This window comes from Sinohyriopsis cumingii, unplaced genomic scaffold (genome assembly GCF_028554795.1).
Source record: "Sinohyriopsis cumingii isolate HCF-2022 unplaced genomic scaffold, ASM2855479v2 utg001050l, whole genome shotgun sequence".
Lineage (NCBI taxonomy): Eukaryota > Metazoa > Mollusca > Bivalvia > Unionida > Unionidae > Sinohyriopsis > Sinohyriopsis cumingii.
Window position 1 is genome coordinate 108,112 of NW_028315955.1, and position 15,594 is coordinate 123,705.

General features: G+C 38.6%; 1 protein-coding gene across 2 annotated transcripts in view; it reads right to left on the bottom strand.

Moving 5' to 3' along the window:
- The window catches only part of LOC149772879 (uncharacterized), a 103,550-nt gene that overhangs the window by 63,272 nt on the left and 24,684 nt on the right, over nucleotides 1–15,594 (bottom strand). For both annotated transcript variants that reach the window (XM_089947162.1, XM_089947161.1), the window contains exons 2-3: nucleotides 5,176–5,253; nucleotides 4,748–4,771 (exon numbers count right to left, since the gene is read on the bottom strand). In XM_089947162.1, coding sequence (XP_089803288.1) covers nucleotides 4,748–4,771; nucleotides 5,176–5,200 — 49 coding nt within the window. In that variant the 5' untranslated portion in view covers nucleotides 5,201–5,253. The remainder of the gene's footprint in view (nucleotides 1–4,747; nucleotides 4,772–5,175; nucleotides 5,254–15,594) is intronic.

Genomic DNA, 15,594 nt, shown 5'->3' on the forward strand with positions numbered 1-15,594 from the left:
ATTGGTTCTTGGATGCACTTTGCGCACGCTCGATGAGCCACGCAGAAATTAGGAATTTGAATGCCAGTCTCTTGCATACATTCGAAATCGAAATAGATGAAATTCCTTCTTCTTGTGGTCATCATCTTTCTGTTGAGGTTGGTATTTTTGAATGTAGCATTGATGTTCCAAGTCCACGAATAGGTGACAAATGTGACATCGTTTCTTTCCTGAACATATGTGTGCCTTAGCATTACTGGTAAGTATGCCTTGCCCACACGTAGGACACAATCTCAGCAGTTGACAAGCACATTTCTGCTGTGAACCTTGCGTCTTTAGATGATGTTGGTAGCAGGCAGGGCTGACAAAAGTGCGCTGACAAGGTGAACAATGCACTCGTGTTTGTCCTTCGTCCAGACAGGGTTGTGAGGCTAAACATCCTGAGCATTTTGATCCACAATGTTTGTGTTGCTCTCGATTGTTATAGCAACAGCCACATTTCTCACAGTAATAACAGTATCCCAGGAATCCGGTGATACTGGTAATGACATCGAAATGCTCATCGTTATGATAGACGTGAATGTATTTTCCATCCTTAAAATGTTTGCCTCGAAACAATGGAATTCCACGCATTTGTTGAAAGTGCACTTTCATGGTGTAGCATGGTGCCAAAATATCTTGCAATATTTGCATTTCAGGAATACCACAGGGCGTGTCTTTGGACAAGCCAGCTTGTTGTAACTGGAGTTCTGCTTCATTTCGTTGTTCGTCTTGGTCCGATTGTCGAATAGTTTTCCAGGCTCTTTTCCAATCTACCGTGTCGTTCTTGTCGGCATAGGTTCCTCCCACTACGACAGCCCTGGCTAAACACATATGGTCTTGAGGGTTGTTAATTCGGACGAGGCTTGTTTTGGTGTTACGAAGGTCGTCCACCAATAAGACCTTTTTGCGTCCAGTCCCTTGGGTAAGAGACACGTGGGTCATGAACAGTGTCGCTTTTCTATCGGTGATGTGAAATTGTTCATTGGATTGTTGTACATGTTGAATCTTGTCCATGATTTTGGAAGGTGTCCGTTCTGCTTGGCTGCTAAACTCGATCCAGACAGGAAGACTTTAAATTGACGTGATGTATGGATAGTCTCAAGCGATCGTCTTCTTTGGCTTGACATTGTCGCTTCAGTGTGGTTAACAAAGAATCCTACACCTCGGTGAGGAACCCTTCTGCATTCTCCAACGGTACGTCGGACTTGAAATCTTTAAACTTCACCGTGTAGGTGAAAGCTGTGGTTCTAAATTTTCTAGAGGAGCGCTTTTCCGTCTCTCGAATGTGACAGTACTTTTCAGGGCTTACAAAGGGTGGTGAACTTTTAGGTGAAGAATCTCTGGGTCTGGAAACTGGTTCACTCATGTCATCTTCAAAATCACTGGCATGAATTTGTGCCAAGACTTCAGCTATTGTACGAGGCGATTCACCACGTTTCTGCCCCTTACTTTCTTCTCCTTTTTCACGAACCGATGCGATCGTTTCATCTTGGCTTCAAAAGGTCAAATGATTACATGTTAAACGCCATGGGGCACTTTATATCCATGACAATCCAACGTATATATAAAGGGTGTGTCTTGCCTTCCCTTATTCATTTCACTCTCAAACTGAGCAGAACGATGGAACAGCCTACACAGATCGAACTTTTGATCAGAGCTTTGCGAGGTGTCATCAGAAAATTTTCTTCAGACAAGCCGACGGACTACTCACCCTCCTTTCGAGATAAAAGTCAAGATACTTGCTATCTGTAAGAAGAAAGGGCATTGGTCTTCAGAGTGTCCAGACCGTCAAAAAAGCAAAACAAGTGCTAGAAGAGACAAAAGTCAAGATACCTATTATAATTGTCAAGAAAAAGGACATTGGACTTCAGAATGCCCAAAGAAACAAGAGGAAGAAGAAGAAGAGAGGGAGTCTGGAGAGGAAGAAGATGTACCCTTCTCTAAGGAAGAACCCAGACACGTGCAGAAAGAGAAACGTGAGAAGAAAAGACGAGAAGAAAGTGAGGAAGAAATGGAGGACAAAACTGTGAGAGTGACGACAGACACAGACGAAGCCTAAGAACGTTTTAAAGTGTTATGTTGTGAATTGGATTGTAAAATTTGGACCAGAATAGACCAGGCATAAAACGTAAGTGTCTTTTGGTTTTGAATTTTAGTATAAGAACCTACACTCATGCACTCATACATCCACATATACAATATGGGTAAAAAGGGTTTTTGAGTTTTAATTGATGTTGGCAATTGAAATACTATCTCATTTTGAGAGAAATGGGTGGCCCTTAAAAAGGTCTTTGGGTATTTGTTTGTTTAAACAACAAACTTAGGAATGGGAAGCAATCAGATTCAACCGCCTTAAGCCTTTGCCACGGCCAAGGCCTACTTCTGAACTGCCTCCTGTCGATGATGCTTTGGTAGAAATCACTAAGGGTGATCCAGCAGGTGTAATCACAGGGTTGGGTTGTTTAGCTCGGGAAGGTCTTTATCTCTTCAGTTGTAATAAATAAGTCTGATACATCTGTTTCAGACTTCTTATCTCTGCTAAAATGTCTAAAAGGACCGTGACCATTTGACTTTCACTACCTTGTTTCTTGCTCCTTCCTGTCGTTTTCTTCTTGCCTCTTTTTCTTGCTGTTGTTGCTGAAGGAAGAAAGCTTGTTCTGCTTCCTTTTTCTGCTGTAAAAATTTCTCCAATTCTTCTTTCTGTCTCTGTTTAAAATTCTGCACGTGTGGTAAAGAAGGAGAATGTGGCGAAGGTTCTGGTTCCGGAACAAATTCTATCGAAAGAAAATCGACAAAATCCCAATTAAAATTAACCTCTTCTGGAAGCAGGTCTGTGTTGACTTGGGTAGTCAATTCTATTCCATCGCTTTTCGTCTCCACAGCCGGTGCACCCCAATTCATCGTCTTCTTAGTTTCCATCATGTTTGAAAACTATGTCTCATGGATTGACTGCGCACAGACGCTAGCGCCTCTATATAGGGAATGTGACGTCACAGACTGCTCTCTTCGGATTGGATGACTAATTCCGTGTGGTGACTGAATTTTGTAACGCGTGTTTGGATTGGTGAATGAACTCAATCCGTTTCGATCCTCCCTTCCCATATAAATAAACCGCAGTTCGCTGCATTCCTTCACCTGTTCTCGTCACAAGATGTGGACCAACGTAGAATCCTCTACTCTCGTATCTTCAATGCTGTTCCGTACGTACTTACCAATGTATGTCAGATCATCGTGAACCATTGTCAGGATGACGGATACAAGCTGTTTGAAAAGAAGAATTTATGTGGAGAGACAAGGCTGTTTGAAGAGGGTTCTGATTTACGGACCAGAAGTCAGACAAAGTTTGAGGAAAAGAAGAAGACCTATGCGATGCCCTCTATGTTAACGGAATAATGTTAACATAAACCCAAAGGCCTTTTTCAGGGCCACATATAGGCCTCGAAAAGAAATGACTTTCTTGCCTCCCCAATTTAAAAAAGAAAATGTTGTACAAGTATTTGTCTCTTGTCTGTGTTATCTCTGTACACCCCGCTCTTTCCTCAGTACTGTAACGTCACCTTCCCATAGTTGACACATTGTTACCAATCTCCCCTACTGTGACGTCAGACGCTATACAAACTCCTTGTCCGTAAACAGACCCAATATTTCCATGTTCAATTCCCCTTGAGGCTATACAGTCCCATGATATATCCCCATGTTAAATTCCCCTTGAGGCTATACAGTCCCATCCATGTTAAAATTTCCCATGTTCAATTCCCCTTGAGGTTATAGTGCCGGGACCTGTTTGGAGGCTAGAGTGTCCGGGTGTGTGTGTGTGTCTGTAATGCTAATTCCCACTGAGGCTAGAAACTTTGAGGCTAGAGTGTCCCGGGGGGAGGGGTTGTAATGCTAATTCCCATTGAGGCTAGGGAATCCCACTTCACTACTAACATCCACTGTAATGATCCTCTCCACGCTGTTGTATTGAAACGGATATAAATTAATGTCATTCGTAAATTAAACTTCCACTGAAACAATCCTCTCCACGCTGTTGTATTAACACTGATCTAAATTAATGTCATTCGTATATTAAACATCTACTGTAATGATCCTCTCCACGCTGTTGTACTGAAACGGATATAAATTAATGTTATTCGTATATTAAACATCCACTGGAATGAACCTATCTATACTGTTGTACTGAAACTGACACAGAATTCACGTTATTGATTTCTACATCAAACATATCTTTGCCATAATCACTATCACAATGATTGTTCCAAATTATAAAACATTAACGACAGTAATATTTACAGAATTAATCATCGTCATTATCATCATCAGCAGCAGCAAAAACAATCAGCGAACGCAAGAAAAATAGGTCAGGATAATAAAAAAAATTCCATCTTTAAGTAAATTGCACAGTTAGCAACTTCAGTGTTATACCGGTGTACTATTTTAATAAATGTTCAGTCCTGTGATTTTAACGATAAGCTTGCGATGGAATAAGAAAATTATTGCAGGATAGGAAGGAAACGTTTTTCGCAATGTAATTTTACATGACTGGGATTGGAGAAAAGTGGTTGTTACGTATCGTTCCTTGCAAATTTCCTCGATCATAAAAACCTATCATATGACACCATGATGCTAGTTATTTGTATGTCGTGTTTGATCTGAGATGACATACAGATAGAGAGACAGGCAGGCAGATGGACAGAAGAAAAAACATAACAAAATATAATATTACCATCATAGTTCGTCAGGTATTTGACTGAAAAATAAATAAATAAATAAATAAATAAATAAATAAAACCAACAACATACGTGTATATCTGATCTAAATATGATTGTACTAGCAGCTGAGAGGGTAAATATTTATACAGTACCATTTTTACATTTTCCATGTATTTTGTCTGACCTTTCTTAAAGGTGGAATTTTATTTACATTAACCGTTTTTTACAGCATGTATTAAGATGCATAAGAATATTTTATATAATCATTTGTTATTGCATTAATATAACAAAAACAAACAGACCTAACCGAAGGTATTTAAATTGTATATTATTGTGTTTCAAAGCATAATTTTGAAACTGTGTCAATGATTTGTACAGACCATCATTGTCATATTATTCTTTACTTATGTATTGAATAAAATAAACTGTGCTGACGTTTACCAGAAGACGGCATAAATTCCGCCATATTAAATATTTCAACCAAACTCTGTAGACGTTTTCTTTATGATCCCGAGACTCCTGAAATAGAAATTATACAAAATAAGGTGCATCATTGAATTTGTTTGAACTGTATATTCATCAACATACATTTGCTCGAAGGACAGTGGTGATTAACTTGTTTTAACCACTAATCTCGTCCTATGAAGGTCGAGTGTCTTCTTTCAGTGCTACATTTTCCTTCACTGCAAAGAATTTCCTTGTTCCAACTGAGACAAGAGTCGTTGAGAGCATTTGGGAATGATTTATGACTGGTACGACACTGTCAGTCATTGTATGTATGTATGTATGTATGTATGTATGTACGTACGTACGTACGTATGTATGTATGTATGTATGTATGTATGTATGTATACATTGCGTACACGCACGCACGCACGTAACAAGTTTAGTAGTATGTCGATGGAGAATGTGTGGTGCTACTGTTTCTCCTAAATGTACTGTAAATCGTCTTGGAAACAGACAATATTGTGTCCCATTTAATCATCGGGATTACTTCCCTTATTAAATCCTTCAGCTATTGGAAAGTCATACTTAAAATTGTGGTCTATGGATTACAAGAAAATCAAGGAATATATTAAATTAGCTATTAATTGCATTTATAGCTGGTTTACTACACATTCAGCTAACTTTAAGGCAAATATAGAATTATGCCCTATGGTACAAACAACAATAAGTCATCTACTGGCAGGGACTATACGAAAATCTGCAATATCTATTTTTCTTATATCAGCAACACTATTAACAATAAATATACGCTTAGGAAAATGGCGTCCTCCTGCCTTATGTAATACGTCTGAAAGCCAGTCGTATTCTTTCATTTGCCGGCATCTTATTTTTGTTGGATTTGATGCCCATCGGTTCGGTCTACCGCCGTTGAATTCAAGTTGTTTTTATAGCTCCGCTGACAAAAGCTCTCTCTCTCTCTCTCTCTCTCTCTCTCTCTCTCATCGCATCGAATCGTTGTGTCATCTACTTGACTATATGGTTCTTGGCCAGGAAGCGGCTGATCATTGGCTTCAAGCTGTTTGTCCAAAGGATTATATTTATGCCCTGGCAGAATAAAACCGTCTTTTGGCCTAGGAAGCTTTCCAGCAAGTGCGTGAAAATTAATAGCGCTACAATACATTTTGCGTCACTTGCACATAGTACAGGGTACAACTATCTTGTTTCCTTTAAAACAAATTTCATCGGTTCAGTCGTGAACTATAGATCAGCGAAACACAAACGTAAGCAAGACAGGTGTTCTGACAATAAATGACCACGGCAACTATAGGATGTTCCGTTCAGCAGCTGCCATCTATGACGTTGAAAAAACGAAAAAAATGCCACATTCAGCACGCATTTATCACTGAACAATCGTTCGTCGTCTGAGATAGATTCCTCAAGGCTCTCTGTATTCTTTATGGCACCACGATGCTTTCATTTTATTTGAAGTACAGACCAAAAGAATGTGACCTATCATTATTACATGGCCTACTGGTTACTAACCTTTGCTCAAAGCAAACTTGTCATCAGCCTAGGCAGGCAGTGTTTTAAGCTCGACTAATATGACAAGACAGAATATTCCCTGGCTGGCATTGTGATCTGATAAAATAAATACAAAGTGGCTGCAAGCTGATCCGTCCACATGCTGAATTTATGTTATGTAATAAATGCGACTTTGTTGCACGAACTATATTTTTGACGCCATCAGATGTAGACAGACTAAAGTAGTCCAAATAGTCTGCATCGCTATCTGGCTTGTTTACGATCATGGCCCGGTGTGTTACAGAGCCGTGACAATAACTTTGCATCCTAATGAGGCAGATGCCATCGTGCTTATTTTTGTTTTTGGCAGCGCGCAATGTTTTTATGTCACTGAGTTTTTTCTTATTATCAAAATTACTTATCGGTATGATGTTGAAGGAAGTGTCAGAACGCATGCGCTATTCTTTTACCTACCTAGCGACCATAAGGCTTTACAAGTACTCCAGGCAACAAAGTGCCCTCCATCACCTGCAGCAAGTACTGAAAGCAGTGGTAAGACGCCGACTTATTTCATAAGTTGTACTATAGATAAATTAAGTCTGATGCATTTATCGGCTACTCTTTGTTTCCTGCGGTAATCATGCAGGCACTTTATCAGCATAAGTGCGTAACTGCCAGATGAGAGTTGATGCGCTCTGAGTTTTGTTGATATATATATATATAATTCCAGTGGCAACAAAACTTATATATATTTATATATAACATGATAAGCTCCCTCCAAAACCAGTGTCTGTTTGGTGTCTGACTTCTATGTATATTGTGTTATTGTCGCTGCAAAAGACTAAGTTGGAACTCAATGGAAACATCATAAAAATTTCATTGTGGCTGTCGGTTAGATGACGCCTAATTGCAAAACCAGAACTGAACGTAGTACGTCGTCTAACAGAAGCACGATTTTCAAAAGTCTGTCCAGGACAGGAATACAAATTGCGACAGTTGCCACTGGAATTAAGTGTTTTGCAGTTCTGAACTCGTTACTGTCTGTAACGTCAGTGCTCGTATCCGTGAAACAAAACTTATTTGTTACCGAGCACCTGCTGTGGTCATCTCTCTTAGAAATTAAATTCATGAATTGTGCTTCCGGCAGGCTGGTGTCCGATAATTATTAAGCTTCTAACGCATCAGATCAGTTCGCAAATATCTTTCAGCTGATGCCACTAAAACACTTGTGTTTTCATTAGTACTTTCAAGACTGGACTATTGTAACTCAGTTATGTCCGGTTCAACTCAATATCTGCTCCAGAAACTTCAAAAAGTTCAAAACACAGATGCTCGGATCATGCTTAGAGCACCACGATCAGAGCACACCTCCCCGCTGTTCTGTACCCTACACTGGCTATCCATTCGATCCAGAATCTAACACAAAATTTGTTCTCTGTGCTACGTTTCACTGTCGGACTCTAGTCCAACATGCGTATCCGACCTCACCCACGTGTACACACCAGCAAGATACTTAACGCTCCTCTTCTGACAATCGTATACTCAGTATTCCCACTATTAAAACAAAGTCATATGGACAGCTTTCTTTTGCATACCAGGAACCAGCAACGTGGAATGAATTGCCCACTGAACTTAGACACAAAGATACAGTGATCACATTCAAGAGTGCTCTAAAAACTCACTTATTTCGACTGCAAGAACAAACTTAAAGACCTAATAATGTTTCCTACCTTAAATATTCAGAGCATGTATTTTAATGTTTTCTAATTTCATGGTGTTTGTTGTAATCATATCATTATATGTTTTTTATCTTATAGGTGTTGTCTAATGTTGTAAAGCGCTTAGCTTCTAAAGATTAGGCGCTATACAAAGTCCTCATTATTATTATTATTATTATTCACGCTAGTGATTCTCGTATGATTTTATTATTTTTTTAATTTAGCTGGTGAAGTAACTTGATATCCGCGACATGTTGTTGTTGTATATCTAGATCTTTATACGCGACTCATGAACATGGCATGCTTGATCAGTCACATTTACCGGAAATTCGCCTCGGTTTGTTTGATTTTTTTCATCAAGTCTAATATCAAGGCGAGTTCCAGGACCACAATAATTCTATCCTGGAAGATGTGTTCCAGCAGGATACTTAGCCTATGGTGTTCCATGTATTTTCCTAATGCCTTAGCAATATCGCCAACTATTTTGCAACATGAATACTCGCTAACTCATATTTTTATACATTTACCTGTAAGTGTCAGCGTGTTAATTTTCAACGTTGTTGCCCTCATAAATTTTGTAATAGTGACGGTTTTGCATCGATCATAATATAAACTCATGACTATAAATAATATTACATTTTCAACGACGCGTGTGATAATTTCAGCGAGCTTAATATCGACGACTTTTGGATTTCCAAAGAAATTATCAATATTGATATTTATGTTTCTACGAAAATTTGTAAACGCGATTATATGAAGTTTATATTCAGATCTGAATGTGGTCAGTATATCATTGATTGTTAGTAACGAGGTCATCATGGGGATGTTGTTGTTGTCTACGTATTTTGTTTTTGTTGTTGCAGGGCCATCGTTTGATTCTGGTTCTCTCAAATTAGTAATTCTATTTCCTCTCATGTTGAGATCGCCAGTCATTGCATCAACGGATTTACTGATCTCAGTTCTGATCGTGAAGTTGTTGTTGTCGTCCACGTATATTTTTGTTGCCACCTCATCGTCTGATTTTGATTCTCTAGCATTCATAATTGTATTTCTGCTCATGTTGAGATCGCCATACATTATATCTCAAGTTCTTCTAATACGTTAGGTAATATGTCCAGTGATTGTTCGGAGTGATTCCTTTGAGTTTTTAATTTTACTGGTTTTAGTAAACACCACTCTGTTACCTACGGTCGCACCTGGAACTCACAGAAAAATATATGTCAACGGGATATTGCTAGTCTTTAAACGTCCTTGCTGATCCTGAAAAACAACAACTTCGTTTGGTTTAAAATCGTCGAGACGCATTACATCGGCAAGTTCAGCTCGTGTCGCGTATTTGGATAAATCAATCACACTGGGATCATTGCGCGTAGCAGATCTTCCTTGAATATCAACCATTATAAACCATTATCCTGTTGAAACCGACTGTTGTGTGCGACCTAGTGTGGCCCGATCAATAACAATTTCTCAGCAAAAACAATAACTTTAATAGTCTCATATCTCTTTGTAAATTCTGGTAATGTTATGTACATTATGCTAATCTCACTCGGAGTATTTATCTTGAAAATGATAGTTGTTTGGGGGATGAAATAATCACCCAATAATTAACCTCTATGAAATTTACTTAAATGCCGCTTATATCTGCTCTATTAACATCATAACCATAATCTTCTTTGCGAGAAATATGTGCGACCGATATTCTTAAATATCCTTTTGATAACGTAATTTCACCGTATGTGTTTCGCAACCAATTAATGTTGCCACCCCCACCCCCTCCCGGTAAAGAATGATACATGAATCGAGTATAAATGGTCTCTTCGTAATGTCTTCTATCTCATTTATTTCGGTGTTCAGATATTATCAATATCAGTATTGTAGCTGCAATCTTAGTATTTATCTCTACGATCTCTTCTCGACGTTCTCCAACCAGTTCTGATGTTTCTGCGACCCTTGAAATAAATATTTCAATTGAGGTTTAAAGATGACTAGATCACTAAGTTGTGTGCGAACGTCAGCGAGCTCAGTGCTGACGACTATTGGGTTTCCAAAAATAAAATCATAGAAGGCCTGAGGAAGAATCTGATAGTTTGTGAGATGGATCGTAAACGCAGTTACACGAATATCATACTTAGATCGCAATGTGGTTAATCTATCAGTCGTTCTTGTTAACGAGGTCCTTCTCGCGGCATTACTGTCGTGCACGTACTTCGTTGCAGCGTCATCGGCTAATATCGGTTTTCCCAGACTAACAATTATAGTTTTAGTCATGACGAGTAAACCAGTCATTAAACCACGGATATGGGAGTATATCCACGAAATCTCCAACTGATAATTTTGGGGGTTCTATTTTCCCGTCGCCAGTAAATACTACCACAATGTTATCGTTGGTTCCCTAAACCTCGCATGATAATATTGGCCCACTTAATATTGATCGTCTTCAACCGTCCTTGTTGATCCTGAAGAATAACAACCTCATCCGGGTCATCCCTTGTAACACGAATAAGATCAGCAGGTTCATCGCATGTCACATACGTAGACAGATCAACTTCATCTGGGCACTTACGTATAGGTGCAGATCTTCCGTAAATATCTACCATTATGAACCATTAACCTGTTTAAAACGACCATTTTTGTATTGGTGCACGACTTTATGCGCCAGCGCTGATGATCTTGACACAGCATTAAGTACATCAAGTACTTCTGGACCGCATATTGGTGGATCCGTTGATGTTTGTGTTCCTAATGTTGAATACCAGATAGGAGTGCCTCGCACTCTGTCGCTGATATACCATAAACATTATTTTGGTGGTGCCAATCAAGACGAATCAAAATAAATAACTTTGCGTGGATCAAACGCGTATGCAACATAATGAGTCCCAGGACCAGAACGTCCATTGAGATTAATGATACCGGTTTCAACACGGTTTGGTTTTTCCGGTAATTGATCACGCATGAAAACACCTCTAACATTTTTTATGTTGAATAACCGATGAGCATCAGGTAAATCAAAATTGAACATGGGATGCTTTAACGAAGCTTCCTCAGCAGTCTCAGAACTTGACCGTACCGAGCTCCTGGCAATCATAAACCGCGCCTCTTTTTTGAGGTCTTTAATCTTTGTCCTGTTGCTTTTTTCAGTGCACTACGGGAGTGACAAGGCCACTTACGGTTGCTCCTTCTGGTGGTTCTGGTTCTGGTTTAGATGAGCGCCGCTAAAGTGCTTCTGATGCAGTTTTTTTTTTCCTTCGTTGTATTAAGTCTAGCTTTTACCCTTGATTTTATTCTTTCTTCGTTTGATTTTTCAAGTTTACGTTTCAATTCATCCTGTTTTGCTTCCTTCCCCAATTCTGCTCTAGAAGCATATTCATCCACTACTTGTTTGAAGATTTCAAAAATATTGACTTGTTGAGAATTAGTACCAATCCGACATACAACTTTGATCCAATGAGCAGATTTCAAACTGAGAACATGTTCGGGTTTTACATATCTCTCTCTACACCATTTCAAAATGCAGCAATTTCAAATACTTGGTCTGGATCCTTGATAGCGACAATACCTTTCTCATTAAATTTATCTATTATCTTGGTTTTAGCATTTGGTGGTGGGGGTTGAACTTCGGGTGGTGGTGGATGAATTGGCGGTGGAGTTGGTTTAATACAACCATCACTATCAGCAGGTAATGTCTTAAGAGTTTTTGTGTTGCCTCATTTGTAGCAACAATTGTTTTGGTTGGGTCTACAATTGATATAAATAACTGCTCTGTACCCTCTGTAAATTCCATATGAGCTTCCTGGCATTGTTGCAGCTGTTATTTTACAGAATCATGGACTGGAGGACACTTCTTAATTGCATCCACTCGTTGTCGAGCTAATTTAGCTGTATGAGATTCCATGGTAATCGGTGAATAACACATTATTATTATTATTATTATTATTACAACAACGTGTTAATTACAGATCATTAAGTGAGTAGACATACGATGTTTCCCTGTATTACAGGAGCGTAACGTATTTTTTTCCAACTACAATAAATTACCTGCTCTCCATTATACTCAAAGTTTAGACATTGCCCTGGTCACCTGAAGGCTTTAAAATACCTATGCTATTAATAAAACGCAGAGTTTTTTTTTTTTACATGAAGCTATGTTGTTGAATACCTTTGTGTTATTAATAACTCGCTGAGATTGTACAATGTAAAATTGATTATTGTATACTCGCTAGAGAAATATACATGTTACGTTAAATATAAATGCTTGATAAATATATTATACTAACCGAATACGTGTGCATGTTTAATGTCTGTCTGTTCAGTAAGCGTATGCTCATATAAAATATTTCATCGTACATTCTTAAGCGAAACAGTGGCCGAAGTAGTTAAAGCGTACAGGCAAGTTTTCGATCGATTAGTGAAAACGACTTCATGGGTTCGTGCCAAACCAACGCGGTAGACAAATTGTCACCGTCTGCTACAGATAATATTATACTAGGGGAACCCGCGACGCATCGAAAAAGGACGGAATATACTTAAAAAGGTAATTGTAAACTTATAAAAGTCTAACCCAGGTGCAACTGTTCTGGCCCTCCGAACCTCAAATGGGCGTTCGTTTTAAAGCGCGCGAGGTTCACTTGGTAGGTGGGTGGCGTGCTTGATTATAAATTAACAAACCAAAAACTCTCTTTCGCACTTAGCGATCCGACAATTACAATGGAAAGACAAATGGAAAAAGAAAAATCCACTGAGTCTCTAAAACTTCGCACTTAGCAATCCAACAATTGCAATGGAAGAAGAAAAATATAACAATTACCCAAGATTTAAGAAATATCCACCGTCGTTCAACCTGGTCGCCGGTGTAGTGTTAAATTTTGACCCTCGTTGAATTCTGACCCTCCGGGTCTGCTTTTAACGTTGAAAGTTGACCCACGGTCAATTCTTAACGTTGAATTTTGATTTTCACAGTCGTTGAAAACTGATCGCAGCGTTGAATTTTGATCAGATTTCCGGGTCATTTTTTAACGGATATTGTTTTAAGTTATGCATACATGGGTTTATGAATCGTCAAAAAGGAAATGCTTAGTATGTATAAAATCAACAAAAGCAATGTAATGCAGTACATATAGTAATGAAATTATGAATATAGTTATCTTCCTTATTTGAAATGGATATAATGTAATTTTGTTTGTACTTCGCCTGCTGCGTTCCATCAAACAATCAATGACCCTCTTCGAGCCTTAACCAAACAAAATCAACCATAGGAATGGAGTGAAAAACGATAAAGCGTTTGAAAAACTCAAACAGAATTTAACAAATAACGCAATAATAGCGTAATTAGATCCTAATAAGGAAACGCAATTAATTGTACATGCAATTCCTGTCGGTCTAGGCACATTATTAACTAATAATGGAAAGATTATTGCCTACGCCTGTAGAGCACTTTCAGATGTAAACCAACAAGTAAAGAAAGACATCAGACCTACATATCACTTGGGGTTGTATAACTGGTACCATTATACCTGTACTCAGAGCTATGGCTCTAGAAGAGATTAAGATAGCTACTTTAGTCATCCAGGACCTTCAGCATGTTATCAAATCGATAGAGTCTGCAAATTGGAAACAGTCATGCAAACAAAACAAAACCTTGGAAACATTTTCAAAGCCTTAGACATGAGCTCACGATCGTTCCAGTTACTAATGGTGTTGTCCTACTGTGTGACAGGAAACTAGTAATACCAAAAGGGCAACAAAACAGAGTGAATAGAGCAAGAACATCAAGGCCATCAGGGCATAGTCAGGACAAAACAACTTCTTCGTGAGAAAGTATGGTTTCCTGGTATTGACAAACAGTAGAGGATTTCTGTCAAAGTTGTACACCATGCCTTTCATCAACGCCAAAGCAAATGACGGAGCCGCTAAAAACAACAGTTCTACCAGACAACCATTTTTGTCAAATTAGCATGGATTTCAGTGGCTCTCTTCCATCTGGAGTATATATAATGGTACTTGTCGATGACTACTCAAGGTATCCAGTCGTTTAAATTATTAACTCAACAGCTGCAAAGACTGTCATCCTGCAACTTGACAAGATATTTTGAATGTTCAGAATACCAGAGGTTGTAAAAACGGATAATGGACCTCCATTCAATGGACCAGAGTTTACAAAGTTTGCAGACTACATGGGATTCAAGCATAGGAAAATCACACCTTTATGGCCTCAAGCCAATGGTGAAGCAGAAAGGTTTATAAGGACAATTGGAAAAGCAATTAAAGCAGCTAATACAGAACATAAAAGTTGGAAACAATAAATGTATAACTTTTTACCCAATTACAGAGCCACACCTCATGCAACAACCAACAAATCTTCCGCCGAGATGCTACTTGGACGAAAAGTGAGAACTAAACTCCCAAATATGCAAATCAAATCAGAGACAGCAAAACAAGGAAAACAGATACTTACTGACACAAAGAAAAGGATGCATTTCCTATGGAATCATGTTAGGGCCAATCGCTCCATCGTGTAGTATTTCACCGGGCGATGGAACGATGATAATTTCATTGCTCCATCGCATCGCTTCATCGCTCCATCGCGTCATCGCGGCATGCTCACGGGATGAGAATAAACTACAAATCATGCATCCCTAGATTAACCTGAATAAATATATTTACCGGAATAAATACAGGTATACAAGTAATTACGGGAATATTTATGTAATAAAAAATTAAACGGTGATTTTATCTTTTTTTCAAACAGATTTTGGCTTACTTGTGTTAATGCAAGGTAACAAATTTTTTTTGTGAACACTTTGGGTTTACTTTTAATTTTCATATTTATGTTAATGCAGCGTGTGATTTTCCCACAGAATTCATCTTTCCCATAAAATGCACTAAATGTCAGATTTTTAAGCAAGTCGTTAGACTGTACCTACTGCAATCAATATGTAGTTTAAATTAAATATTGGCTGCAAATACTTGAGTTGCAAGCACTGCCCAATTTCGCTTCAAAAAGCACAAAATTTAAATCATAAATCTTCGTTTTATTATGGTATTACACAATTATTCCGGTAATTACTTTTCTTCCGCTATTTATTTAGACCGCTCCAGTGGCCTAGTGGTTAGCTAATGTTCCCTCTAAGGTGCGCGGCTGCGCGGCCGCGCAGCTCATTAGAAATGCCGCGCAGCA